The sequence below is a fragment of the Corvus moneduloides genome, chromosome 4 (assembly GCF_009650955.1).
Source record: "Corvus moneduloides isolate bCorMon1 chromosome 4, bCorMon1.pri, whole genome shotgun sequence".
NCBI classification, from domain to species: Eukaryota; Metazoa; Chordata; class Aves; order Passeriformes; family Corvidae; genus Corvus; species Corvus moneduloides.
Genome location: NC_045479.1, coordinates 12,266,666 through 12,294,419, shown reverse-complemented (window position 1 = coordinate 12,294,419; position 27,754 = coordinate 12,266,666). Strand labels below are relative to the sequence as shown.

The following is a 27,754-nucleotide window of genomic DNA, read 5'->3' as shown; positions in this document are numbered from 1 at the left end:
CCTTCTCTGGACACGCTCCAGCCCCTCAATGCCTTTCTTGTCTTGAGAGGCCCAGAGCTGCCCCAGGATCTGAGGTGTGGCCCCAGCAGTGCCCAGCACAGGGGACAGTCACTGCCCCGGCCCTGCTGCCACCCCATGGCTGGCACAGCCCAGGTGCCATTGGCCTCTTGGCCCCCTGGGCACACCTGGGCTCATGTCCAGCCGCTGTCCCAGCACCCCCAGGGCCTTTCCCAGCTTTCCAGCCCCTCTGCCCCAGCCTGGAGCTGCAGGGGGTTGGTGTGACCCAATAGCAGGACTCAGCACTTGGCCTTGTGGACCCTCAGACCACTTCCCTCGGTCCATGGATCCAGCCTGTCCAGATCCCTCTGCAGAGCCCTCATATCCTCCTTAAACTTGTTAGGATTCCTGGTTAAGTGGGGAGCTTAACAGGTTCTTGGTTTCTGCAGTACTGATCATTTGCCTACTAAACAATTGGATCATATCTACATGAAAATGAAACCAATCAATCTAGGTGAAAATTAGACCAGCCAAAGGAGTTAGATATTGTTGCCTTCACCATTTCATCAGCTCTCTTGAAACACTTGATCCCTTGGGATAAAATTTACTTAGTGTTAAGGCTGTGTCTAAATTTCCTGGGCAACATTTGGGAAGAATGGTGAACTCTTCAAAATGAGATTCACAGCAGCCAGGGCCTTGCACAGGTGGCTGCCTAACACAACTGACAGGAGGATGAGGAGAACAGATGTTTACTTCGAACCAATGAGATATGCACAGCTTACATATCTTCCTCACTGGCCTTAAATAACATCCTTCCCCCACAAAGAAAGAGAAAAAGCTCTCTATTCCTCTTAAGGCAGAGCTACAGGACAAAGAGCCTTTCCCAAATCCTCCTTCTTGTGCTACAATTCAATGATTAAAACAGGTGCTGCCTGAGAAAGGTCACTTAGGACAACTCCTGGAACACAGTAGTGAAACTGTGGCCAGCTCTAATGACTTTAGCCACTCTCCTCAAGCTGTGTTCTGGAATAGCTGCTCCAAACTTCCAGCTCCACAAACAGGAACTTTCCCCTTTTGGGGAAAGGCAGGCTTCCTAAATGGTCTCTTCTTTCCTTCCTCCCAATTTTTAGGAAGCCTGGTGGCTACAGAATGAATTTAGTGTGACCACAATGGGCAGTGGCCGATTGTCCAACAGCTTCACAACACAAGGGTACCTTTCACTAAGTCCCTCAAACCTGCAGGACAGCTGAGTGAGCAGAAAGGTCCCTAAATGCTGTGCAGCACACAGGGAACATCACCCCTGCTGAGGCTGCTTCCCTTCCTACCTCAGCTCCCCTCTGCTCTGTGCCAGGGAATGACTTTCCCCAGGTCACCTGGCTTACATAAGCCCTAAGGAAGCTTTTCCATGGTGAGGCCACAGGTGGTTCACTGTTCAGCAGCAGGATACTTTAAGTAGACAAACACAGAGGGAAACAGAGGGGGAAAAAGTTATTTCCTGGCAGTGCAGCTCCTCCACCCAGTCCACTGTGCACTGATGCTCATATGAGCAGCCAAAGGTGGCAGAGGGCTGGCACTGACTGCCCAAGTTGGCATTGCTGCCCAAAAGCTCACTAGAATTTTTTGCTTTCCAAGGCAAACTGCATTAAGTCCTTTGGGCAACTTTCTGTGGCACTTGTGAAGTCACTGTCCCTTTTGTGCTGGCATTGCAGGGTTCTGTCACCCAGCCAGTGGCTTGATTTAGTCACCTGCAAGATGCAACTGGGTTTGTATGACTTCCTTCCCTTCTCCAACTGGAAGGAAAAAAATCCAGGAATTTCAAATCCCTGGTATTTAAAGAATCAAGAGAACCAGGACTACTCTAACAAAGACCCATATTTATGCACAGCCCTTATGTTTACATCCCACCCACACACTCTGTTGACAACATTTTCACCTATGTTCAGCTCCATAATCTCCTCTCTAGAATTTCTTAACACATTTTCAAATGTTAAGAAGGTGCTAATGCATGCTAAGCAGCTTAGTGGTCTCTGTTTACACAAACAATCATTTTCTTTTATGACAAATGTTAGTTTCACACTGTTCTCATGAGCTTCCGCCTCTCAGGGGTGCTGAATGAAGGACCAGTTGTTTCTCTGCAGAACAGAAACCTCTGAAAGGAGGTGACTATAAAATAATCATGTGTATTTCTTGGCTAATGGATCACTGTGTGCAAGACAAGGTTGAAATACATCTCTGCCAGAGAAAGTGTTCCTTACATATATATCTGTATCTAGAATAATTCCCTAAATATTGCTGGTCTTAGAGTTGGGAAGACAAACACCTAGTCTTTAGAGCAATTACAGGACTGAAATATTTTCTTAGGTCAAGACCAAGGAAGAGACTTTGCTGAGAATCTGTCTCAGCAGCTGTTAAAAGGAGCTTATTACTAGACCTTGTTATGAAAAGATATTAGATCTCAGAGATGCAACACTGTTTTCCACCTAGAAGTTATTAGGTACAGTAACATCTATAACTGTAATTAAAAATAATAATATAGCTAAGGTAGAAGTGACATAGCTTCAGAGAGAAAATGGTTGTCTTAGTACAACAGAAAAGGTGCTTGTGCTCTGCAGGAGTTGAAAATCTAACTCTGGAGGTTATCCAAACTTTCCCCCAGTTTGTTAGCCATACTCTTTTCTCTTAGTTTTCTGCCATAAAAACAACATATCCTCCAAAAGTAATTAATAAGAAACAAGCCAAGGTTGCAAGTTAGCACTGGGCATGGTCATTGCTGTGTCTCACTAACAGGATGTCTAAAGCTGCACGGGATCTTTTTGCAATAAACTGTTGCAATATACATACCAGGCCACAAAGTTATGAAACAAAAATAAAGTGAAAATATAAATAAACGTGGACCATGTTCACATGAAACAGTATTTGGACCATGTTCATGTGAAATAGTTCTAGGCTCCTTGTTCCATGCAATAGTTTTGAAATGATGAAGAATAAAGGCAATGGCTTTTGATATCAGACCTGAGAAGCAAATTTTAACTCTCAGGATTTTTCTGTTTGACTTTGAGAAGGAAAAACACAGCTCACACCAAGGAATTCAAGATATGAAAAGTCTTTGCTTCTCCTACCTGAACCAGTTACACTGGTTTCCAGCCACCCTCAGATACAAAAATGTGCTGAGTGTTGGAGGCTTTTTCAAATAAGTTGACAAAGCAAGCCTCTGGTGCCAGCACTCAGTCACTGTTTTCAGTCCTTTAGCATGAGGTGGAAGCTCTTGATGATCAGTGAGTGTGTTACATGCACTGTAATTAAGCAGACCCTGGCCAGCAGCACAGTGATGTCCAGCATGGGCCCCTTGTATGGTGCTCATCCCTGCCTGCTGTCACAGCATGTTCTTGAGAGAGACCTGTTTGCAAACAAGTTGGCCAAAGGCAAATGTGCTCAGTATGGTTTTTTTAGTTAACACATCCTTTGTATTATCTTTTCTAAATTTGCATTACCACATTTCTCCCTCTCGCATCACCCAGAGGAAGAAAGGGCTGGCAGTGGAATTTGCATTTCAACAGCCAGAATCTTTAGGGCATGGTATGCACCTAGATCTGAGAACCTCCCCTATATTTTAGGGCTCAGCAATAGTCACAAAATGGTTTCCACAAGTAAACCACAAGCCAGGTAGTAGTACACTAAGTACTAAACACAAAGCAACCAGAGAAAGTACTTCCCATTCAGCTTCCACAATGAAGATCCCAGTTTGGTAGGAGCACACAGCTTGAAACAGGACCCGTAAAGAGATTTTTTCAAAAGCTAGACCTACAACCCCCATGCTTCAGCCACAGAGAGCACAGAGCTCTGCCTCTACAGAATGACTTCGTGTTGGATCCTAGCAAAAGGTATGTGAAATGGATGCTTCATTTTTCATTTTATTTTCCTTCGGAAAAGATCATGGCAGAAGCCTATGGGAAATAACAGAGGTTGCTTTATCTACCTGGATTTGGATTTTTTATTACCCTTTTTATACAGATCTTCATAGCTGATAACAGACTGGAGTCTGCTAGTCCATGGTCACAACTGAAAGTCAGAGAAAAGACCTCTTAGCTTAGTTCAAAGGGTTATGCTGTGAAGTTCGGTAGCTGCACTAAAATTGCTCCATCATCATCTACTGTATGAGATATGCACAAACCAATTTTTGAGCTCATACTCTCAAGTTTCTACAGCTTTACTATGCACAACAATAGTGACTTAGAATCAGTCCCCAGAAGCTTAACCCAAACCCACAAATCCTTACTCAAATGTTAGAAGATCAGGCCCAAGGGAAAAACAGGTCAGCAGCTTTCACTAAAACAACCTCTTGCCAAAGTAACCTGAGAGGAGTTAACCTGAGACCTTTGCAAGCTTAATGGGCCATATGACAGGCAAAGAGAAAAAAATCCCCACCAAGTGGCTGAGTCTTTGCTGGTCCACATAGTTTGAACAGAACTGGAAGCCAAGGGAACAGGAAGGATGCTTGTGCCAAGAGTAGTTTCTCTGTGAGGTTTACAATAGAGTGTAGTGAGGGGATTTCAGTTGATGTTGCAAACAGACTAAAAACGATTAAAACTTATCTTGGCAGGACAATTTCAACGTCCTTTCTTCTTCCCTGCTCCCCACTGTACAGCTGTGCCAGTGGTGAGTGTGCATGTGAGACCTTGGCACCAGGAATGTAACAAATTCCTTGTCCAGGTTATGGTCTGTATTTGTCCTCAGCTTACCTCCCTCTGTAACTCAACACTTCTCCATTCCTGCCCTGTAGTTCTTCATGCATTTTAAAGAGGAAAGGCTGTTTAACAGTCTCCTGGCCATTGATCCAGTAGAATTTCCCTTTTTGTATCCAGCCCTGGTAGGATGATCACACAAAAGAAATAGAATTATATCTGTTATTGATTATAATTTCTGTGACAAATTAGCACCTTCAGAGGAACATAAACAGAAGTTACTTGAATAACAAAGACAGTAGAGCTCATATTCTTTCTCGCCTGCATGCACTGAAACAAGAGGAGTAAACTTGCAGCATCCCACATAAGAGATCTCCAAGGGAGTGTAAAGCAATCCCTTGGTTTTGCTCTTTGGATCCTTTTAGGCAGAGGAGAGCAAGGCTTTCTATTGTGGGCCAAGGCTGCATTACTCACCAAAGGCACCTAAACTTTGCCAACAAATGCTTTGTGTTTCTGCAGAAAATTTTCACAGCAGAGCATTCCCAGAAAGGTGATAGGCAGAGATGAGGCTTTGATAATTTTGGATTAGGTAGATGATCACTTGACAAGGTCGCTTGACAAGGACACACACACACATGACAGACTGCACTGGCAAGTGTCCTGGGCTCCAAAAATTCTAGCAGCTACTTCCTTATCCTTCTGGAGAAGTTCTAGGCTGTAGATCTGGCTTAGCACTCAGGAAGTCAGACTTCCTCTCCAACTTTGGAACTAGCCTTGCTGAGTGATAATTGGGCAAATTTTGCTGTTGTATCCCTCTCCACCTCCCCCATGGAAAAGGCTACTGTGATACATCAATCTCTTTTAAAACGCTTTATTAATGAATACCTGAAAGTAAAAAAAAAAAATCATAGAAAACATTTGCTGTTTCTAAGCACAGCTTAGCAATAACTTCTTGGACCTCCTTCTCTTTCTGATGACAGAAATTGTTGTCAGATTTACACAAGACCTCAGACCTGATAATTTGTCACCTGCCCAGTACTGCTTGTCACATCCTGCTGATGCTCCATCCTATGTGGTCCCTTTTCCTATAAATTATATGCCTTCAGCTACCTGCAGGTACTTCAATGGTACCTTTCTTCTAAGCAGTTAAAGGCACCTTTCGAGTGCACTATCAGTTTCTCTCTTTTTGTATGAAAGACTTTATTTAGTCCACATCTTAGGAAAATGGCATGGCTGTATCATAATTAACATAGCTGCTAAATGGAAAGGATGGAGGGTGGTTAAATGACAGACAGAAGGTGTGCCTGTTGAGCTTACATGCCAGACATCAGGCTGGGTCGGTGTCTCCTTACAGAAGTTTGCAAGCTGCGTGCAAGTTACCTGGTAGATTAGAACCCCACTGAAATAAATTTGATTTTCCCTTCAGTCCTTACTTCATATTCCTGGAATTAGGGGGAAATTATTTTGGACTTGTTTCAGTAAAACGTTTAAGATGTATCTGCAACAGAGATTGCAGCATATAGTACATGATACTTGATAAAAACAGGACTTGATACTTGTCAACAATACTTGATATAAACTATAAACTTGATCAAAAACTTGATATCAACTTGATATAAATCTTGAAACTGCATCTTGTACAATTGCAGTATGGTTGGTGGTACTTGTGACAAGGCTGCATCAGCTTTCTTGGATGGGATCCATGCTGTCTTTATGCACCTCAGCTTAAATTTTTTTGTTTGTTGGGATTTCTTTTTTTTTTTTTGCAAGAGATGTTTTTTGCTAAACTAGAGGTGATGTAATGGAGAAATTGCACTATCTGTTAGAAGCAGCCCAAGAAGACACAGATATTGAAAAAGGCTGGGTGTATGTGGGGAGGGGAGTACAGTGTTGGGAACAAATTTGGTACTGTGTACTGGGAGAATTGCAATACATTTAAAAACATTGATGTAAGTTGAGATAGGGAAGGACTTACCTGGATTTACCAGTTCATCACAGTACAAGCAATCAGAATCTGTGATTCAGCTTCCCTAGCAAGGGCTGTGTAGAGCTCTAGAGAAGCCCCATCCGAGGGACCAGTTGCAGTACTGGTTGGGGAGCATTTGTAGCACCTGTGTCACGAGAGGAAGCTAGAGGAGCTCAGCTCCCCGAGGGCCAGAGAATGGGGGATAAAGGGAATAAAACTCAGCACTCTTAATATTGTCAGTGTCATATAGGAGATACTAATGGCAAAGGACACAGAGCAGAGGAGCAGATGGTTATGAACTGGCCATTTTACAGGAGAAATAAGACTCCTCCTGACTATTCAAGAAATGTGGTTCAGGAACAGCCTTCTAGTGACAGTTTAGGGATAAAAAAACATTTTTAAACAGAGCTGATGTCTACCAGCAAAATTGAGCTTAGCCCTGAAAAACCTATTGATCTGATAATGTTCTGAAAATCCTCTGCTTGCCTGCCATTTAACTGGCTCTGTCAAACTTCTGCAGATGTCCAGAAATGTCCCTCTCTGAACACCTTGGTGTCCATTTTCTAAAACATGGATTAAGAAATGGTACTCTCCCACACTTAAGGTCTGAGTAAATGAGAGCACACATGAAGAGATTACAAAATACAGCAGAGCTGGGCCTGTCCTTTAGAAGAGAATGGAAAAATTCCAGGAGTCACAATCACATTTTTAATGAAATAAGATTCTTCTAGGAAGATGAGGTTTCATCTCCCTTTTCATCGTCTTCCTTCCCTGTGAACTGAAAGGGGTTCAATCTCACACCTTCCTTCTCCCTAAATGAAGGGAAGCACCTAAAAGGCAGGCAGGACTGGGATTAGGACACTGCCTGCTCTGCTCTGCTCATTGAAATGGTGAATGGATGAAGCTGAATGGCCCAACAAGACAGAAGTGGCTAGAGAGCTAAATTCGAAGTGGGAAAACTGGAAATATGGTCTAGTGCTTGTGGTGCTCACTTAGAGGCAGAATTATGGCTTCAAGACCACTCAGATTGAAAAAGAGCTTGAACTCTGCTCTCTTCATGGCATGCTTTCCACAACTAAAAGGTCTCACAACATAACCTCTCCTAGGTGTATTTGGAAAGCATGAACTCCTCTTGGACTCTTTTGAAATGTTATAACATCCCATTGTTATGATGCAATGCTGCATGCAGGTAGCTAAAGAGGATTTCTGAAGTACTGAGTGAGGCAATTAAATCCTGGAGGATTTCAGACATGCTGTTCTCTGTTTTATTTTCATAGTCCAGCTCTGGGGAGCTCCCTGCTGGGCAAGAAAATTGTTGGGAACTCCCTTCTGAGCTACTTAATCTCTACTAGCACTGCAGGGTGAGCCTAATGGAAACTCTGGGGTTTGTGGTGACTGGAGTCACATACACATGCCAGTTCCTCTTACAAATTTTAGAGGAAACCTGCCCCTTTTACAGGGAGCTAAACCCGACCTGGATGTGTTCAGATGTATTTAAGAGGACTTGAGCAGAAAATCATTTAGAGCATATCTCTGGCCTGCAATGCAGCACTACACAGAAATATCTGAACTATTATTTAGGAAACTAAGCCTGCAGAGCTGAAAGCATGAGGTCTTCAGACTCTTAAAGATTATGAGACCTCCAGAAGTCCACCAGTACCTGACACTTGGTTTTGATGCAACAGTCAGCTGGTACTACCAAAACTCTGCCAGATGCTGCTGTTCTAGACTTCAGATGGCATTTCGCTGCTTTGCTTGAACTTCTGTAAAATGTAAAAACACAGAATTGTTTGCAGATTGAAATTGCAACCTGAAAGCAAATTATTCTATAATCTTCCCATTAGAAGCCTAGTGTTATTATCATCATGAACTTTCTTCTCTTTAAATTTCAGGAGTATTAGAGAAGATCATGTAATACGAGCGCTTGCATACGCTGGCACAGTGGATTCCTTTGAGCCGTGGATAATCGGGGTAATTGCTAAGCCCGCACCTCCCACGGCCCGCATGGGCTGGGGGACGCGGTGCCGCCTCCCGCTGCCCCGCCGTGCCTGGCAGATCCCAAATCCTTTCCTACCGGCGGATCACACAGCGCGTTCCGCCCGCCCAGCTGCCGGCACCCCAGCTCACCGACCCGGACCCCACTGTGCCTCACTGACCCCAGACCCCACTGTGCCTCACTGACCCCGGACCCCACTGTGCCTCACCGACCCCGGACCCCACTGTGCCCCACCGACCCCGAGCCCCCTGTGCCTCACCGACCCCAGACCCCCTGTGCCTCACTGACCCCAGACCCCCTGTGCCTCACCGACCCCAGACCCCCTGTGCCTCACTGACCCCAGACCCCACTGTGCCTCACCGACCCCAGACCCACTGTGCCTCACCGACCCCAGACCCCCTGTGCCTCACTGGCCCCAGACCCACTGAGCCTCACGAACTCCGGACCCCACCACCGCGCGCTGTGCGGCTTTGGAAGCGCGGTGGGCGGGCCGCGCCCCTCTGGACCGCTTCGCTCGGGGCGGGGACTCGGAGACAGACGGGGCTGGGGGACCGGCGGAGGCCGCCCGAGGCAAGGGGACCGAAGGGTCTGAGCGGACCCTCAGCTCTGAGGGGACCGAGGGGAACTAGCGACACAGGACTCGGGGCGCGGATCGCACCCGCCGGGAGCGCGCCCTGCGCCGGGCGGGGACGAGAGGAGGCGGGGCCTCATTTGCATGTGCCCTCTGGTTGGCTGGGGCGCCTTGAGCCACCGAGCGGCGGCGCGGGATTGGCTGCGGCGCGGCCGGCGGCGGGGGCGCGGCCGCCGTGTAACGCGCGGGGCGGCCCCGCTGAGCCCGCTCAGTCGCCGGGCAGCCGCCGCCGCCGCAGCGCCCGAGTCCCCGTCGGCCTCAGCACGCGTCCCGCCGGCCACTATGCTGGACCGCGAGGGCGGCTGGAGCGTGTCCTTCGCCGGCTGCGGCTTCCTGGGCGTCTACCACATCGGCGCCGCCACCTGCCTGCAGGAGCGCGCCCCGCACGTCATCCGCGATGCGCGGCACATCTACGGCGCCTCCGCCGGAGCGCTCGCCGGCGCCGTCCTCGTCGGGGGCGGCTCTCTGGGTCAGCGGCGGGGCCCGGGGGAGCGGGGCGAGGCGAGCGGCGGGGCGAGCCCCGGGGAAGGGCCCGGTGTGGCGGGCAGGGCCCGGTGCGGCGGGGGAGGGCAGGCGCGGCCCCGGAGCGCGCTCGGGCCGAGGGTCCCTCCGGCCGGGCGGGGCCGGGCTGGCTCCGGTTCTCTGCTTCTCTTTGCCCCTAAAACATGTGCCCGCGGGTGGCATAAAATCCGTGGCGCAGGGAATGGTCTTGGCGATGCCCGATGCGATTCGTACACCTGCGTAGCCGAAAGGTCGGAGTTACTCCCGTGTGTGTCCTTCTGAGGGGCTGCTCTCACCGCCCCTGTCCAAAGTCCGGGAATTAACTGGAAGAGCGGGAGGCAGCTGAGCCTTAGCACCCACCAAAGCAAGTGGGCCAGTCCTGTCATCAGCTGTAAACAAAGTGTTTGCGCTTCGTTGGGAAATAGAGCATCTCCCTGCACGTGAAGCGCTGGATAGCTTTATCTTGCTTCTTCCAAAGCTGCTCCTTTCTGGGGTAAGGCTAGGAGAGTTAAGGTCAGGGCTTAGTTTAGCTTTAACGTGCTTTTCCTCTTTAATCTGGGCACGGTGTATGTTGCAAAGGTCTCTTAGGTGTATGATTAGAAACAGTGGATTGATTAAAATCACTGATTTTAATTGCCATTTAAATAATAGAGGTAATCTTGTGTTGTATTTATGCTGGATAAAAGATGTTAGTTTGCAACTAAATATAGTGTGCTTTGTGAAATACACACTTATTTTCTAGCAGTGGGAAAAATGCACCTTTCCTTTACCTATTTATGGCTCATGAATATACATTTTTCTAATGAATTAAACTTGATAAAAGCTATCAAAATATCAAGGTATTTAGGATAGCAACTAGATTGTAGTTTAAAAAACTGTATGAAATATCTGGAAAGCTGAAAGTGGTTTTCTCTTTATACTAAAGAGATCCACTGAGTAAAGCAAAAAGTCTCATTTATGACTCCATGCTGATTGTTTTTGCTAGCAGTACCCTTGCCTGGTTTACAACTAGAGGAGTTCGTAAATTCAGATTTCTTCTTAGAAGAGGAGGAGAACAATGAGTACCTCTTTTGAATTTGGAGAGGTTTGTGGGTTTTGCTTTTAAATTTCTGAGGAAAAACATCCACTGACTAAAAGAAGCGGAAGTTCTCTGTAAGTACAGGAGAGCAGTGCTGTGAAATGCTCGCCCCTGCTGCTTTAGCCACTGAGCTCTAGCACATAAGCTTAATTTCTTCAAAGCTTTAGCAGTAAACTTGTGCTACTTAATTTAATGTTGCTGTAATGTCCAAATATGACACACTTGAGTTGATGTGACCCCAGTATCAGCTTTTAAAACAAATCATATTTTTCCCCAATAGCTGGTATTTTTAGAACATACCCAGTTTTAAGTCTTAAGTCATTGTAAATTATTTGAGAAGGAAGCTGTCTTAAATATTTGAAGAACTCTTAAGCCCAGAAAATGTATATTGTTTATTTGGCAGCATGAGTTAACAAAAGCTTTTAAATCTTTCAGCACTTTAGTAATTAAGAGTTGTAGATTTCAAATTATAACCTTTCCCAATTAATACCAATCTCATATGCCAGCTGAGATTTTTTATTTTCTCTCTCTAATAGAATATGTGTATGGTCACTGTCCAAGGTAGCAGATTCCATGGGCAAGTGTGTTTCTACTGGGGGAAAAAAAAAAAAAAGCATCACTTGTGAATGTTGGAAGACAATTCCATTCCAACCACCCACGTTCTAAAATCTGTGAATTGCTGTAAATTGAAAAAACTAATAAGGTATTCCCATGCTAATTCTGGGAGTTTCTAGCTGTGGGATTTTGTGAGCTTGTGTGAAAGCAGAGAATGGTAAACAACCTCTAGAGAATCACTGTTTTATAATAATAGGATGTATTTTGTGACTTTGTATCATATGCCTCTCTTATTCTGATACACTTTTCTGTGCAGTATTTGTTGTTCCTGCAGTTGGAGGTGTAAGTAAGTCCCGTGGTTTTTTTTCACAGTTGCATTTTACTGTGAGTAGACAGAGCCCAGCTCTTCCCAGAGATGAGCAGAAGGATGAGAGGCAGCAGGCACAAGCTGCAACCTGGTGAATTCAGATGAGGTGTAAGGAAAAGACAGTTGCCATGAGGGTGGTAAAATAATGGAACAGGTTCCCAGAGAGGTTGTGGGATTTCCATCCTTGGAGATGTTTGGGGCTTGGCAGGACCCAGCCCTGAACTGTCTGTGTGCTGGTGCACACAAAACTGAGTGTGCACATCTGTGAGCAGGGGTTGTGGCTGGAATTGAAGAGCATATTTTGTTTTTCACTGCCTTGTAGCCAGATGTTTTAAGTGAAGGGTTTTCTCTGTGATTCAGATTAGCTGCTGGATAGATACTGAGTCTGTGGAACTTCAAATGTAGGTAAGTATAATCAACCATTGAATGGGGAAGAAAAGGGTACTTTTACAGACTGACAAAGAGGTTTCTCTCACTAAATTTGGGGGAGGTTGGGAAGCTTAGCCAGGAGTGTTGTTTTGAGGATGAAGTGCATTCCAGGCTATTCCAAAATGGAATGTTAAAATTGCACTCCTTGGATGTCCTGGAGATCTGGTATTTTGAAGGTGCTGTGATCATCCATTGCAGTGGGGCACTTAAAAGAGAGCAGGTTTAGTGGAGGCTGCAAATATAATGTCAGGTTTTACTCTGTGAACATCTCAGGTTTTACTCTGCGAAACAAATTAATAATGAACAATTAAAAACAGTAATACAGAACTATAACGAGAAACAGTTCACATTTATTAGGAAGATTAATTTCTTTAGCTCTCCTGTGTTTCAAAAATAAAACAGATGGACCAAGGTCTGCCTAAAATGCCAGTTTGGCTTGAGCTCTAGCCCTTTTGGAGAAGTTCCTATTTTGGTGCCTTTTGGAGAAGTTACTATTTTGGAATACACCAGCCTAAGAGGTAACTGTATTTTAGTCCTGTTGGAAGAGGAAGGGAGAAGGAAAAAAAGTTGGACTACTTTGAAGTCTGTTGAATTAATAACAAAAAGCTTTTTAAATTTTCAGTGTTTTAATAATCACATACTCCTAGATAGAACTTTTTTTCTTTTTTTTTTCTTTTTTTTCCATTGATTTGGAGCCATTCTCCTGTTTAAAATAGGTTACAATAAACAAAATATGTCAGCTTTTTTTTTTTTTTTTCCCTGTGAATTTCAAGCATAGAAATTCTTGTATGTGGAGACAATGGGTAAACTGCCAAATCAAATTGCAGGTATTTGTGTTTGCTGGTAGGTTGTATTGTAGAGCAAGCAAGTGACTTGCTTGGTGCATAAGCTTTCAAAACTATACTTGTTTTGGAAAAGGTAATTATTGTGTATGCTTGAAGGCTTCCTGGCCAGAGTTCTGGTAGTTCAGTATTTTGGACTCCTGTAATATGGCTATCTTTAGAAAGCTTAGAAGATTGAGCATTGCTAAATAAAAAAAGGGAGGTGGTAATGAATATCTGGATGCATGAAAAATTAGAACTGCTAGAACTGCCTCATTCTGCTTTTGGAAATAACTTAATCACTCGTCAGAATGTGACTTGTGTTTTACTAAGATAAACATATATTTGACCATGAACAGTGAGCTGTGTCTAAATTGTTTGCTGTCTTCTAGGGTGGGAGGTGGGGTCAGGCTACTGGTGTCAGTGGATTTGTGGCCCAAGATTTCCCTCTGTGAGGATGGAATGAAAGAATTGAAGCGGTAAAAATGGAGTGTGTCTGATACCTCAGATTTTTTAGAAATGCTCTTTTGGACATAGACTCTTGGTTGAGAATGATAAATGTTTAGTTATTGCTATTTGGGGGGGGGAATAACATTGTAGAAGGGTAGTATTTTTGGAAATTAATCTGAGCTCAAAGGCTTAAGCAGAGTTGTTGCCAGTGCAGTGCTCACATTTAGCCTGATAAATTGAATTTTATCTGTTCTAGTAAGCTCAAGTATGTAAGTTCTGAAAGTATTTTTAGAAGACCTTGTAGCCTATCACTCAGGTTGATAAGGTGTTACTTTGACCTTCCCCCCCTTTCCTTTACCAAGCTGACAAGCAATTTCCTCAAAGTGTGCCCTGGAAAAATGTGACATTCTAAGTTCAAACAAAACATTGCAGGTGGATGAGCTGCTGTTCCTCCTGTGACTAAATGTTGAAAGGATTTTAGTGTTCTTCAGAACTGTCCTGTCTTCTGTAGTGGTTTGAAGTTCCCAGACGTATATTTAACTGGAGAAAAAATTATCAATGTGTCTGTTACTGTAAAAATGCATCTATTTAGGTGGAGACCTGTGTGATGTATCATGGATCTCCTCCACATTCCTTTCCCATTGCTCTAAAAACTTCCCTCCTGGCATTCCTACCACATCACACTTCATGCTCCCGTTAGTGTATTTTTGGATCAATGAGGAGAAACGGTGCCCTGAAACCTTAAGTTTGGTTCATCTTTTTTTTTTTTTCCCCTCAAAGATTGTGTTTCTGGGATGAATAATTCCTAATGCAAGCATCTCATAGGGGTGTTTTAGGCTTAGAATCTACATCTTAATGGCATATAAGTAGCTTAATCTTCACCAGGAGTTCTTTATGAAAGTCTAAAATGATTTCTTTGTCTCTCAGACAACTCCTAAACTCCTTAAACATGTTGGACAGTTACTTAGTCTGTTAAAAAGCTCTTGAATTTTGACTCTAGCAATAAGAGAGTTGGAGCTCTAGATATGCTTTATTAGTCCAAGTGTGGGTTGTGTTTTTTGAGATATCTTCTGCTGTTAAATGCAATGCATTTTCTTTTCAGCTCAGGCTTGTGCAGATGTTCTGGCATTAGCCAAAGAAGCTAGAAAGAGAAATCTTGGTCCTCTTCATCCTTCCTTTAATGTGATAAAGATAATAAGAGATGGGCTGATGAGAAATCTTCCAGAAAACACGCACCAGTTGTCATCGGGCAGACTGTGTATTTCACTAACCAGGGTATCAGATGGCAAAAATGCCTTGATATCTAATTTTAACTCAAAAGAAGAAGTTATACAGGTATGTTTCTTCTTGGCAACTTTTAAAAGTTTCTGTGATCCTAGGTCCCTTTAACATCATCTGTTGGATTTCTACTTAAGCATTTCAGGTATTGTGACTCTGACAGTGTTTTAAAGAGGAGTTCAGGCTTTTTTACACCAGATTCACCTACTGGTTTTCCCAGTCAATGTGTCTCTGAACTGTTTTAGGGAGGAGGCGCAAGGGATCAGTCATGAAAAGGGATAAATGCCTTTAAAGTGCAGTGGATCTAATGAAATTATATCCTTAGTGAATAAGATTTTAAGGTCATTCTTATAAAAGCAGTGATCAAGAAACAGTCGAAAATAGCTTTTAAAAACTCGTAATGTCCATTACAAAGCTAATTTCATATGATCCCAGGATGCTGACATTTGTGTCCTCGGTCATTATTACTTTGATTACTCAGAAAATGTAGAGCTTGAATGAATGATCATAATCTTTTCCTTGCTGATCACCATTTCTAGAAATGGTCTTTTAGTGAGTCTTACAAATTTTTTTAGATGGAGTATGATTAAAAAAAGATGTTGAATACACTCATCCTGTTTAAAACAATGCTTGATCATACCCTCTTTTTTCCCCCCATTTTTTGTCCAAGTGTTCTCACTTGGGATTTTTTTCATTGCTTGGTGTTTTTTGCTAATATCTTAAAAAAAAAAAAAAAGATAAGTATCAATGTCAGTAATGGAACAATTAACATTTAATTTATATGGTCTCCTTTTCTTACAGGCTTTAATCTGTAGTTCATTTGTCCCTATTTATTGTGGCCTCATTCCACCATCATTTAGAGGTGTGGTAAGTCTCTATTGTTAAGATCTAAAAATAATTCTAGCTATTCTGAAAATATTAAGAGAGAATGTATGTGGGGTTTTTTGTTATCCTACTGTAAAACTAATACATTTATCATAGCTTCTAGTACTGTAGCTGTAACAACTTTCCAAAAAAAGAAAGAAACACTGAATGTGTGGAAGATACTATGTGTATCTTAACACACACATATTGTCTCTCTCTCCCACCTCTCCCCCCTAAGATGCATTAATAAAAGAAGAAGGTATTATAAAACAACGAGTATTTTAACTTATGGATAAATATTTATTGAAGGAAGTGATTTACAGGAAGAATCACCTATAATTGTTCCAAAAAAAAAAAATCTTGTAGTATAGTTTATTGTACATCTTCGTGTTCTGACTGTGGGTAGATCTGCCTTACAACTGGATTAAAGCTCTGTGTTCAGTTAGGTGTAAACAAAGCTTTTTAATGCCTTCTGCCATTTGTATTCAGTGTAAGAAAGCTTACTTTTTAGAGGTAAAATATCAGTATATTAGTATGTTCTATTGCTTCCCAGGAACTGCTGGTTACAAAACCTCTTAATACTTCATGGCTCTACTGGGCTCTCTAAAATCCTCCATTAAAGAGACAAAAACTGCAGGAAAGTTGGCATAGTTTGTTGTATAGGTGTTTTAATTACACATCTGGAAGCAGATCTGACTTTCAGATCAAGGCAGTGACATTGGTGGCTTTTTGTTACCCTGTTCTATTCACTTGCATTTGCTTTCCTTCCAACTGTGGTGCTCCTTGCACAAGGAGAAGGGAAGGAAGAAAGAAAACTCGAAACATCTTTAACTTGTTCTTAAGGCAATTTGCAAGTATTAAAAGGTCAAGAATAGATGTGAAATGTATTTTTTTTCCTTCATGCTGAAATTTCAGCAAAAGTGATTAGAACTGTGTAGGGATTTTCTTTATCTGTACTTCTAAACCTTGTATGTCTCCTTAAACTCTTCCAGATTAAAGGTCTTATGAAAACAGGACGTTGGACTGAATCCAAGGTTGAGGTGGATCCAGGCTAATCTGGCTGTTCAGTTCTTGTCACCAGACAACAATGTTATTTTAAAAGGCTTAGTTCAGAGTACAAAAACATACAAGTGATGCTTAATTTGGTCATATTTTGAGGAAAGGAAGGAATCCTTCTATCCTTTTAATCTTTGCAATTATTTTGATAATGATGACATTTAATAGGTGTATCTAACTGCCGATTCAAAAGCTTTTGGGTGTGATGGCTTTTGTTTGGGTTTTTTACTCCTTTCAAACACAGCAGTGCTTTTAGATTTAAAAAATTACTTGGAGGCACAGCTGAGCAGATACTCTGAATCATGAAAATCATTTAGAGCAGTAGAACAGTGATTCAGATACGTACTTCCACCTTTCAATAATTTCATGGGAAGGGTCCTCCTTTGCCAGACCTGTTGTATTGTACTTGATACTTCCACAAAGGACTTGGGGATTTCACTTGTACTTCAGTAATTGCATTACACAACTAAAGTTTGGCAGGAGCTACATGGTCCAGAGAGTGTCCTGGGAGGCTGAGAGGCCATGAGCTGTCCTCTTCCTAATTCCTAATGTGTTTCTCAGAATGAGTATCAGGGCAGCTGAAATTGATAATCTAGGTTGCTCCTGCTCAAATCACTGCTCTGTTACGTTTATGTTTGACAAGGACCTACAGTTTAGGTCTGCTGAGCTGTTAGAAAGGAGGAAAATGCAGCCTCTGAGCCAGCAAAGCTGCTGGTGTGGGAACAAGCCAGTTCCCTGTAGCCTGGCTGGAAAGCTGGCTGCTGTGAGCAACTGGAGGGGCTGTCTGTAGCCACTGCAGCTGCTGCACTAGACAGCAGTTACCCCAAAACAGAGCACTTTGGAGCTTGGATCTTCAAATGTGTGAGGTGATGATGCACTAAAAGTACAGAAATTGGCCATTCAATGTGAAGGAGACAAAAGCATAACCTGGAACTTGCACACAAAGCACAATAGATGCCTGTGACCGTTGGCAAAGTTTCTGAAGCACTGTCCATTTTTACTCACACTTTCCTTATGTCCAAATCTTTTTTGGTGCTTTTCTATCAAATTCTAATTATGAAGAGTACTTTCAAGTTAGAATGGTTTAGTATCTCAGAACTTAAACTTTGAAGCGTAGAGCTGCTTTTCTCTGAGTGTTTTTCTGAGTAGGATTATCATCTTTAAAATACCATAAAGATACAGAAAAAGCATAGAGAAAAATCCCAAACGAAATATGCTTGGGCTGTCTATGGAACTATAGGTAGGAATGTTTATTGGCATTAGAGAACAAATCATGCCACTCTAAATGTTTAGCCTGGGAGCACAAGCACAGGCTGTTCCGTTACAGCCTTAAGTGCTGTTTCATTCTTGCTTGGGGACTCTGCTGGTCAGTTTTCTGCCTTTCAGATGTGTTGTTTCTGTTCGTTTTTGTAGCGCTACGTGGACGGAGGAATCAGTGACAACTTGCCTCACTATGAGTGTAAGAACACCATCACAGTGTCCCCTTTCGCTGGGGAGTGTGACATCTGTCCCAAAGGGAAGTCAGCCAACTTCCATGAGATGAACGTGACCAACACCAGCATTCAGTTCAGCCTGGGGAACCTTTATCGCTTAACACAAGCACTCTTTCCACCAGAACCCAAGGTCAGCCCCTGCCTTCCTTTGGTTCAGCTGTCCATGTGAAAGCTTTTGCAGAAAGTTGCAGTGTCTTAACATTTCATCCAGTCACATAAACTTCTCTGGTGACGTATCTTGTTTCTATTTTTTCATGTTTTGTCTATGTCCTCCTTGGTTTTAGTCTCTCTCAGACCAAAAATGCATATCCTGCTACTGGCTTTCAGTGTTTATTTGGGAATTATCACAGGATTCTATCATAAAATCGACACTGGGAAATTAACAACTGTCAGTTTGTGGTCCTTTCATGTTTACCTGCTAAGAAATTATAAGAAGTTCTAAAGCTTCATGGTTTTGTAAAAGTCTTAATTAATACTTGGCACAGGCAAGTTGCCTTTAAACTTTGCTCAGTGCTGTTAGTTGCAGGTCTGAAGGAGGAAATGCTCTTGAATTGCTGTTGTGGAAGTTGGAAAAATAAAAAAATAAAAGCAGACCTTTTCAATTGGCTTGGGATATACTACAGCAAAGAAGCAATTTTTCTGACTGCTACAGATACATTTTAATAACTGAGTGCTTTTTGACCACTTCAAGACAAATTTTAAATTCTACTTATGTGAGTTTTTGGGTTTTTTTTCTTTTTTCTTTTTTCTTTTTTCTTTTTTCTTTTTTCTTTTTTATGAATACCCCTGCATAGGTGAGCTGCTATTGCATCTGGCAAAAGATACTTTCATAGGCAAGATAAGTCTGAGCATGAGCATCAGAATTGCACATCTGATCTTTCAAAGCTTTGGGAAGTGAGAAGCACTGTGAGGGAAGGAGGGGAATTGGCATACTCCAAACACCCTGTTTTGTTGCTGCTGGCAGCTTCTGAAGGGCTAATCAAGGAAACAAGAGGGGAGGGAAGTCTTGTAAACTGTTTGCATGCAGTTCTTTTAGGTGAATAATTCAGTGCATCTGTAACAGCTGAAAGATAAGTTAATGTACATGATCATGTATGCATCATCACAGTAGCCATATTAACCTGAATCTGTTGAATTCCAGCAATTGTTGAGGTGATTTTTTTCTTACAAGAGTGGAAGGTGGATGAAAGTGGCTTTTCATTCTACAAAACTGTTGATCTCAAGTTGAAACTCTTTTTACTTGTCTGATTCATTTACTCTATATTTGCAGGTTCTTGGAGAGATCTGTGAGCAGGGATATTTGGATGCTCTTAAATTCTTGAAGAAGAATGGTATGTTAAACTTTTAGATAATTATTGGTGATATGGTCTTAACCTGGATTTAAAAAACAAACAAAACCCAGATCAAAACAAACAAAAAGGGTGAGAGGGTTGTGTGTAGCTAAGAAGGGGGTTGGTCTTTGAGGCTTTTGGAGGGATCATGACAGTTTAGTTCTTGTAGAAATGCCATAGGTATGGTAACTGTTCACCTGAGGTAAGTTGTGCTACCATACAAAAATTGAACTTCTGGAGTTTTGTCAAACCTATGTGAAGTAAACGTGAAGTGAAATTTCCAAAGAATCCCAGTTCCAGGCAAATCATATTATTACTTGGCTTTGTGTTAATTGTGAAGGATGGGAATAGGTTACTGCTTCCCACTCCTCTGAAACCTGTATCTGCTGTTGCCTCCTCTCTGCTGTCATCCAAGTGACTTTCTGGTGGTCCAGAAGTGGGAGCTGGCTAACAACAATAGAAACTCAGTCACAGACAAACCTTGGTCTATATGACGAAAGACTTTAGAAGATGACAGCTTATAATGGAGCAGATGTTAACACCCAGATAAGTTTAGGAAGAAGCATTATGAGTTCTGCTACTCTACTCCTAGAATTCTAATAACATGTTTTATACTGATAATATTATTGCTCTGCAAGCTTTGAGACAAACAAGTTGAAGACAGTAACTTGATACTAGGATGGAGTTAACCATGTGTTAAATATGCCTAGGCCCTGTAGTCTTTGGATGCAGAAACAAATTGGTACTGGGTCAGATCAGAGGAATGGAAATGGGACTTTAGCACTATTACAGATAGTACCAGCTGCAGGATGTAATGCAGCCATTGATGTACTCTGCTGATGCCTGGTCACTGAATATTCAAGTTTTCTTGAAACAGTTCTCTTCACTGAAGAACATCACAGTTCTGTTTAAGAGCTTGATTTTCTATAATATTATTATTGTTATTATTATTTAATGAGAGTGTCCTGCTTTATAGCTTTTACCAGGTGATTAAAGCACAAGCTCTGCAAAGAGCCCCTCGTTTGTGGGTGTCTGTGCTAAGTTGGGTTGTGTTGCTGTCCTGCACCCACAGGTTTCCTGTGTGCATGTTTCCATCTGCCACTAATGTCTGACATTCCTTGCAGTTCTTCTTTGGTCTCTCTGCCCCAGGTCCTCTCTGTATTGCACTACTGTCCTCCTTTTCACACTGCTAATCCTGTGATCAACTTTGTTTTTATTCTCTCACAGGATTGTTTCGAGTCAAGCTTAGTCAATGATAATTACAGCCTTTCCAAGGTCATTCATTATGCATCACCTTTCTTATTAAGTTATTTCAATTGTAGCCCCCCCACCCCCCCATCTGTGACACTTCAAATATTTTCCTTTGCTAAATTCACTGTATATTCTTTTGACATTTGTTTTTTACTAGTACTTGCAAGTAGGGCGTAGTTTCTGTTGTATTGTAGATATAGATCCTAGTCAAATTTGGTAGTCTTTTTTCATATATAATTTTATAATGGTTTCCTGAAAACCAAGTGTGAATACAGTTCTTGTATTTTTCTCTTTGTACTCGTGATCTAGTGCTTGTTTCTAAGGTAGTTACCAGTGCTATTTCTTAATTGGCACTGGTTTTGCAATGCAACCCATGTTGATTTAGATCTGTACTTTGGATACAACTGAAAAAATACTGTAACCTAGTTGCTTTCCTTTTCAACCCTGTTGTAGCAATGCCTCAAAGTACTCATGTAATACCTGCCATGTCAAATTTCCCAAATATCTCATGTGTTTTAGGTGTTTGCTTTCAAATGCATATTAAATCAGTTTTCCTCTTCTCCTTTAAACTCTTTGCTTTCTTGCAGGAAAACAACTTTGGAAAGTGACTGTATGTTTCCAGGGCAGTTTCACTTAATTGTTCACTTTTTTTTCCTTTTCTTTAGAACCGGTTTTAAAGTAAGACCTAAACCTTGAGGAGAGTCGTCACTGTGCTTAAACGTTTGTGGGATCCTAGGAGCAGGTGCATTTGACATTGGGTAGATGATGATGTTGCCTCAGGACAGGTCTTTGTACAGACACACAGCACCTCAGGTGCTGTACAGGTAACTCAGGAGACCTGTGGATCAAACCTAAGTGAAAGCTCTTGACTCTTTCAGGTATTCTGAATGACTCAATTTATATCCACTTGTCCTTCACAAAAAGAAATCCTCATGAGGCTGCACAATACCACATTGACCATGTGAACAGAAGAAAATTGACAGAAAATAACAGAGTAGAAACTTTGAAAATGACCACCTTAAATGACCAGCTAAAGCAAAACCCATGGCCTTTGGAGAAGAGCATATTTGAGAGTCTACCTCCCCGACTTCGTAAAGGTGCATGCTTCAAGCTGTCTCCTGTAACTCTTGAGTGACAAATTTTGATTTTTTTTTTTCCACATTAATTCTTAGATCTATTGCTCAGAAGTTTTGGATAGTGTGTTTTGTCCCTGTGGCATGAGTCTGTGTTCCCATATTTTAAAATAGGATAGAGAAGGTTTATGGCAAGAGTGCCTTGAGATTAATTCTTTCATTTTCTAACTGAGCCTTATTCAGTAACACTTGATAATGTTAACAGGGTATTACAAAACTCTAAAAAAATTATTGAAACTGCTTTCAAATAGTGTAACATCTTTTCCCAAATAACTATTCTTAAGCACTGCAGGAAGCTTGTAAAGAACAGAATGGATTCTATGCTCAGTTCTCGAAACTCTTCCCAATGCGGGTGATATCCTACCTGATGCTGCCATACACACTCCCAGTGGAGTCTGCTTACTCGGTTGCTTTACGGTAAGGAACTTGTAATGAACTCTGCTGGAATTATCATCATTTTGGAAATGTACTCATTGAGAGCTTTTTCAGTGTTGTAGGCATTCTGGGACTCTGGAATTCAACGGGTAACTGTCAAAAGACCCATTATTTCTGCCTATGTGATGCATCCTCCTAAAGCCTGTATAGTCTGAGGCTAGATAAATAAACATTTTAAGAAGATTCCTAAATAATACACTCACATTACTAATAGCTATCTTGTAATTGCTCAAAAGGAGCACCCTTAGTTGTGCTTTCCAGGAGCACATTATTCATGACTGTGTTCTGCAGGGGTATCTGAACTCTCTCCACATCCTTCTAGTGCTTCTTTCTGAACTCAGGAGTGAAATCCACTGTTTACTTACCATATAAATTCTTTTATCAGTTTTGTTTAAGGTGACTGGAAGTTGTGCCCTTGAAGCAGGGCTTAATTTGATACATTTCAATTCTTGTAGAGGAGAAGTTATGCTCAATGAATGCACCATGAATCCTAAGCTTTGTGCTTGCTTAAGGGAATTCCAGTCCTTGAGCTGCAGATATCATGACTATCTTTAGAAAATCCTGAAAAAGCAATTCTGTTAATCAAACCATATAGAACTCCAGTGAAGTATTTTGTTTCTGTGCCACTGAATGTAGCACTTGTGTACCTTTTTTGGTGGATGGGGAGGAAGCAAGTTTCCCCAGATTTCTCTGTGGGGTTTTCCTCCCTGTCCCACACTGATGTAGCTGACTTCTGTTAAGGGTATCATAAGGAAAAAAAAGTACATTTGTGACATTGTTCTTGTTTTGCATTCTCTTTGTTCTTCCATTGTGCTTTTCTTTTGTTCTTCCTTCCTCTTCCACCTTGCTTTAAACTGACCAGAAAATTCCTACCACAAAGGTCTTGGAGACAGGAATATTTTGCAGGATTCCTGTGTTGGTCACAGGGTGCGGAATGCACACACTGGTCAGCCATTCAGAGATGCAGTGATTTGTGCTGCCCCTTTTCTTAGCTTGTAGAAAAGAGATGAGTGGGCTAGAGGGGAACTCAGGGGGTTGGGAAGAAATGGGCACCTTGGTAGGGGAGTTGATTTGGGGAGAAAAAAACTGTTTTGGATGTGGGACAGGGTGTATGAAAATAAAATGCTGATTAAATCTACTGCAAAATACAAAAAATATCTTTTGGTTTTGTGTGCAGGTTGGTAAACTGGTTTCCTGACATGCCTGCTGATGTTCGATGGATGCAGGAACAGCTCTTTCGCATTGCTGCCACAGTTTATTCCCAGGCTAAAAGCAAGCTGTTCTGTACAGCCAGGTAAAGTGAAGTGCTGCTGCATGCAAATGATGCAGTTGTAGAAATTCTCTCTGTTTGAAAGCAGTTAAAGCCTTTTCTTCTATAACACTAGCTGGCTTTTGAGGCCATCTCTCTGAGCAGAAATGCAGTTCTTGGTATATACTTGCTATCATCCTACTGTCCTCTCTTCAGTTACTTGATAGCACATGTAATCCAGTGTCTTGTCTTCCTTCTTTTCCTAATGGTATTTCTGACTCCTTTCCACAACAAAATTGTCACCTTCCTGCTTTTACCCTTACTTAGCAGTCTCTCATATTCCAGTCTTACCAATCCTGAGTCTCTTAATCTGAAACAGGCTTTGGGAAGACACAATCACAAGTTTGTCTCCGAAACAACTTCTAAGAGGGGTTCTTTGGTCATTGCATCATGTTCAAACACAAACACTGTTTTTCTTCTTGAGGAAAAGCAGCTCAAGCAGTGTTGAAATGTGTGTGTATGGCAAGCTGAGGTACTGTTTGTGAGAGGGCTAGTGGCGTGTTTTGTTGGGTTTCTGTAGTTTGGGTTTGTTTGTTTTTTTCCAAAAGCACTGCAAGAGAGGAGAGAAAAATTTAAAGAAAAAAAAAATTGGGTGTTCTTGGATAAAACTTCAGCTTCCTGTTCCTCGACTTGGAAAAGACTAACCTGGTGATCAGGTGCTGGTTTAGAGTGTAGACAAGTTCTGTTCCAGTTGTTCAGGTTGGTGATAATGAGCTGATTGTGAGGTGGAATGCGGAGATGGCCTTTGGGATGTTGAACAACTGTATTCGCTACTTGTAAACACTAAAAAAATGCCATTGAAACACTAACAATCTCCTTTTTCTTCCTTCTTTTTAAACAGGAAAGACAATTATGCATCACTGAGAAAATGTCAAACTGTCCCATCTACCGTGGAATTTCATTCTTCATACTGCCACCTTAAAATGCCTCACTCTTCTGCACACATCCAGAGCTGGCTCTGGGAATCTTCATGCTTCATGCACTCAGCTATGGAAAATGCTCCTGCTGATATCCAGGAGCAGTCAGACTTAAAGTCCTATCCTAATTTTCTCCCAGATCTTGATGAGTCTGTGTTGGAAATGGATGTTGACTCTTCCTCAGAGACAAGTTTCCAAACTGCTCCAGAGGATTAATTGGGAAGTAGATTCCACAGTTTCCAAAATTGAAATTTGGCAGAGAAACTTAAAAGCTGGACTAGGGATCACTTTGTTAATTGCCAATAAGTCTTGGAAAATTCCTTGTTTACAGCTTCCTGACAAATCTGCCTTGGGAATTTTACTGTTTTAAGGATTATGAAAACAGTGGCTGCTATACTAAGTAACAGAATATAACTCTGTCAAAGCACCAGCTCAATCAACTGTACTGAGACTTGTAGTTAAACTGTGTCTCTCTGGAAATAATTTTATTTTAAAAATTACTTTCAGCATAAAAATGTAAATTCTGTAAACAGATTGTTAGATAAACAAGCATAGATAACAGAACATTTAAAAAAATGTAATTCTTAACAATATTATGTGTTAGGATTACTTTTATAGCACTTAAATGAAATTGGACTTCTACTCCCTTAAGAGGAATACACAAGTGAGTTTCTTAGTGGCCTCCAGTGTGCATTTGCCTTATATTTAAACATAGTGTTGTGGTTTTGGAAAGTTGTCTGCACAAGATACTGTAGGAGCAGTATTATTCTAGGTTGTCGTATGTATTCTGCAGTTCATATTACCTTTCCTCTGTGGCTCTTTCCCTCTTGAAATACTTCAAGTGAAAGAGATGAGAAATGGGGAACATTCCCCTGAAGTGTAAACAAGTACAGTTGCAGTGATTTCAGAGGAATTTTTTTTTTTTTTTTGGAACTTAATATAAAGTCTTAATACTTGATCAAGTATTGAGAAGTAGGTAAAATAGTGGCTGTGGTTAGTAGCAAACTACTGTGTGTGGATGTGGAGAAGGTGTTAAACTTCAGATAAGATACTAACAAAAATCAGTGTATAGCAAGTGGTGAATGATGTTTAGGTTGTCTCTCTAATTGTTGCCCAATCATTTTTTATTTTTTTTCTCATCCAATTTGAGAGATTTTTCTTTCCTTCTTTCACTTCCCTCTTGCTAAAGGAAGAAAAAAGAATGGTGTCCCTCCTGTTCCAGTGAGGTAGGATAACCCAAAGGAAGTTTCCCAAGATTGTCAGGAGCAGCAAATGTGTAAGACTTGGTGGAAGTATCAATATCCAGGGAGCTCTGCAAAGGTCTCAAATAATAAGTTGAAAACTTAGCCAAATCATACCTCTGTTGAGAGATGGCAGCTTAAACCATTTCCACTACAAAGGTTCTGCATGCTTTTAACAAAGACGATGCATTAGTATGAGTACATCTGGGAAGGAAGGAGATCTTAGGATTAACTGCTGTTCTGATGGCTTATCAGGTCTTGTGCAATTTTTAAGTAGAAGGCAACAATCATGGCTTTAAGGTTGACTTGCACATATATTTGGGGGTAGTGTGTGGCCTTAGGAAGCTTCTCCTTCAAGAGGGAATTCTGTGTAACCCAGGGAAGAGCTGCTTGGGGGCCTCTGGTCCAGGGAAAGGGGTTGGATTGTGCTGCTCAGGATCTGGGACAGGGGAGTGTGAGCTTTGGGCAAAATGTAGCACTTGAATTGGGCCTGCCTTTAAAACAGTCTCTCAGTTGGGATTTCCCTAAGCTTGAAGTGATGCATTTTAGAACATTCAAATGAATTTTAAGTTGGGGAGGACATGCTGAGCTCTCCATTTCTGTACTCGACAAGGCTGGTGCTACTTTACTTCAACTCTTCTGTTCATTTCTGGGATGTATATATCATCAGACTTGCAAAAAAAAGTTGGAAGTGTTACTCTAACTACAATTAAAATGTACAAGAACTGTTTTAAATTGTCTTCATTCCCTAGTTTACCAGTTTGTGTTGGAATTGAAGCAGGAATGCCAAGTTTTGCTTCTGGTCTGTGTTGGAATACTTCTATTAACTACATTTAAATAAACTTTAACCACTTTTTCTGTTGGGCACAGCTCCAATTTTGTGTCCTTTTTCTAAAATAAAAACACAGTCTCTCTGTTGCCATGCTTTCTGAGCTTTCTTGAGTGTAATTCACCCTAGTGCAAGTTAAATCAGAATGTGTTGATGTTACTGATGGTTTGATGGTTCTGAGGTGTTCCTTTTAAGAGTACTACTCTGAAGTTTGAGAGATGCTTGTTCATGCTCCAGCTGGTCTTGAATGTCACCTCAATTTAAAGTTTTGTGGTTTTTTTGTCTTTTTGGGGTTTTTTGGTGGGGGATTTTTTTGGTTGGTTGGTTTTTTGCAATCAGTTATTTTACAAATATCTTGTTGCATTTAAACAAACAATTAAAAACCGGAGAAAGTTGGATCTGAAGGGAGAAAACAAAGGGTGTGTTTTTTCTGAGCTAAAACTTAGCAGATAACTAAATATAAATAATATAAAATATAATAGAATAATAATGTATGAAAAAATTTGTTCTGTGTAGAATAGAAAATACACTAAAATAATAATTTCTATTTGAGAGATGTATTTAAAAACAAATAGTAAATATATCAGTAATGTACAGTGTAACTAATATATAATATCTATGTTTTCTATGAATATATACAGACATAGAGATAACAAAGCAATGTAAAATAACAATAGTAATAATGATTGTAATACTAATCATAGCACCAACAATTTTGAGTAATTTACAGCACCAGCTTTCAGTTTAAGGTGCCCAGTATGATTCTGTGGGATTAGGATGAATGCCGCAGGTTTGGGAGGAATCCCGGGGGTTGGGGCGAATCGCCTGGGCTTGGGGTGAATCCCGAGGGTTTGAGTGAATCCCGAGGGTTTGGGGTGAATCCCGGGGCTTTGGGTGAATCCCGCGCCTTTGGGTGAATCCCGAGCCCTTGGGTGAATCCCGAAGGTTTGGGGCGAATCCCGCGCCTTTGGGTGAATCCCGCGCCTTTGGGTGAATCCCGAGCCCTTGGGTGAATCCCGAAGGTTTGGGGTGAATCCCGAGCCTTTGGGCGAATCCCGCGCCTTTGGGCGAATCCCGAGCCTTTGGGTGAATCCCGCGCCTTTGGGTGAATCCCGAGCCCTCGGGTGAATCCCGAGCCCTCGGG

At 41.8% G+C, this 27,754-nt stretch overlaps 1 protein-coding gene and 1 long non-coding RNA gene across 4 annotated transcripts; one reads left to right on the top strand and one right to left on the bottom strand.

The window, feature by feature from the left end:
* Window positions 1-207: 207 nt before the first annotated feature.
* On the bottom strand, window positions 208-8,886 carry LOC116442992. 3 transcript variants are annotated; one of them, XR_004239714.1, is made up of 3 exons: window positions 8,773-8,886; window positions 8,306-8,408; window positions 208-4,861 (listed from the first exon to the last, which is right to left on the bottom strand). It is a non-coding gene; the product is annotated as an uncharacterized LOC116442992 (long non-coding RNA). The 3 variants fall into 3 exon arrangements; XR_004239715.1 differs by having other exon boundaries at window positions 8,777-8,886; XR_004239716.1 differs by lacking the exon at window positions 8,773-8,886 and having other exon boundaries at window positions 208-4,056; window positions 4,737-4,861; window positions 8,306-8,764.
* Window positions 8,887-9,460: 574 nt separating this feature from the next.
* Window positions 9,461-26,705, top strand: LOC116442991 (patatin-like phospholipase domain-containing protein 2). Its single transcript, XM_032106744.1, has 9 exons — window positions 9,461-9,741; window positions 14,576-14,808; window positions 15,553-15,618; window positions 18,085-18,294; window positions 19,435-19,495; window positions 21,625-21,843; window positions 22,164-22,296; window positions 23,492-23,608; window positions 24,465-26,705. The coding sequence occupies exons 1-9, from the start codon at window positions 9,555-9,557 to the stop codon at window positions 24,754-24,756; spliced, it is 1,518 nt and encodes a 505-aa protein (XP_031962635.1). The 5' UTR covers window positions 9,461-9,554; the 3' UTR covers window positions 24,757-26,705.
* The last annotated feature ends 1,049 nt before the right edge of the window (window positions 26,706-27,754 follow it).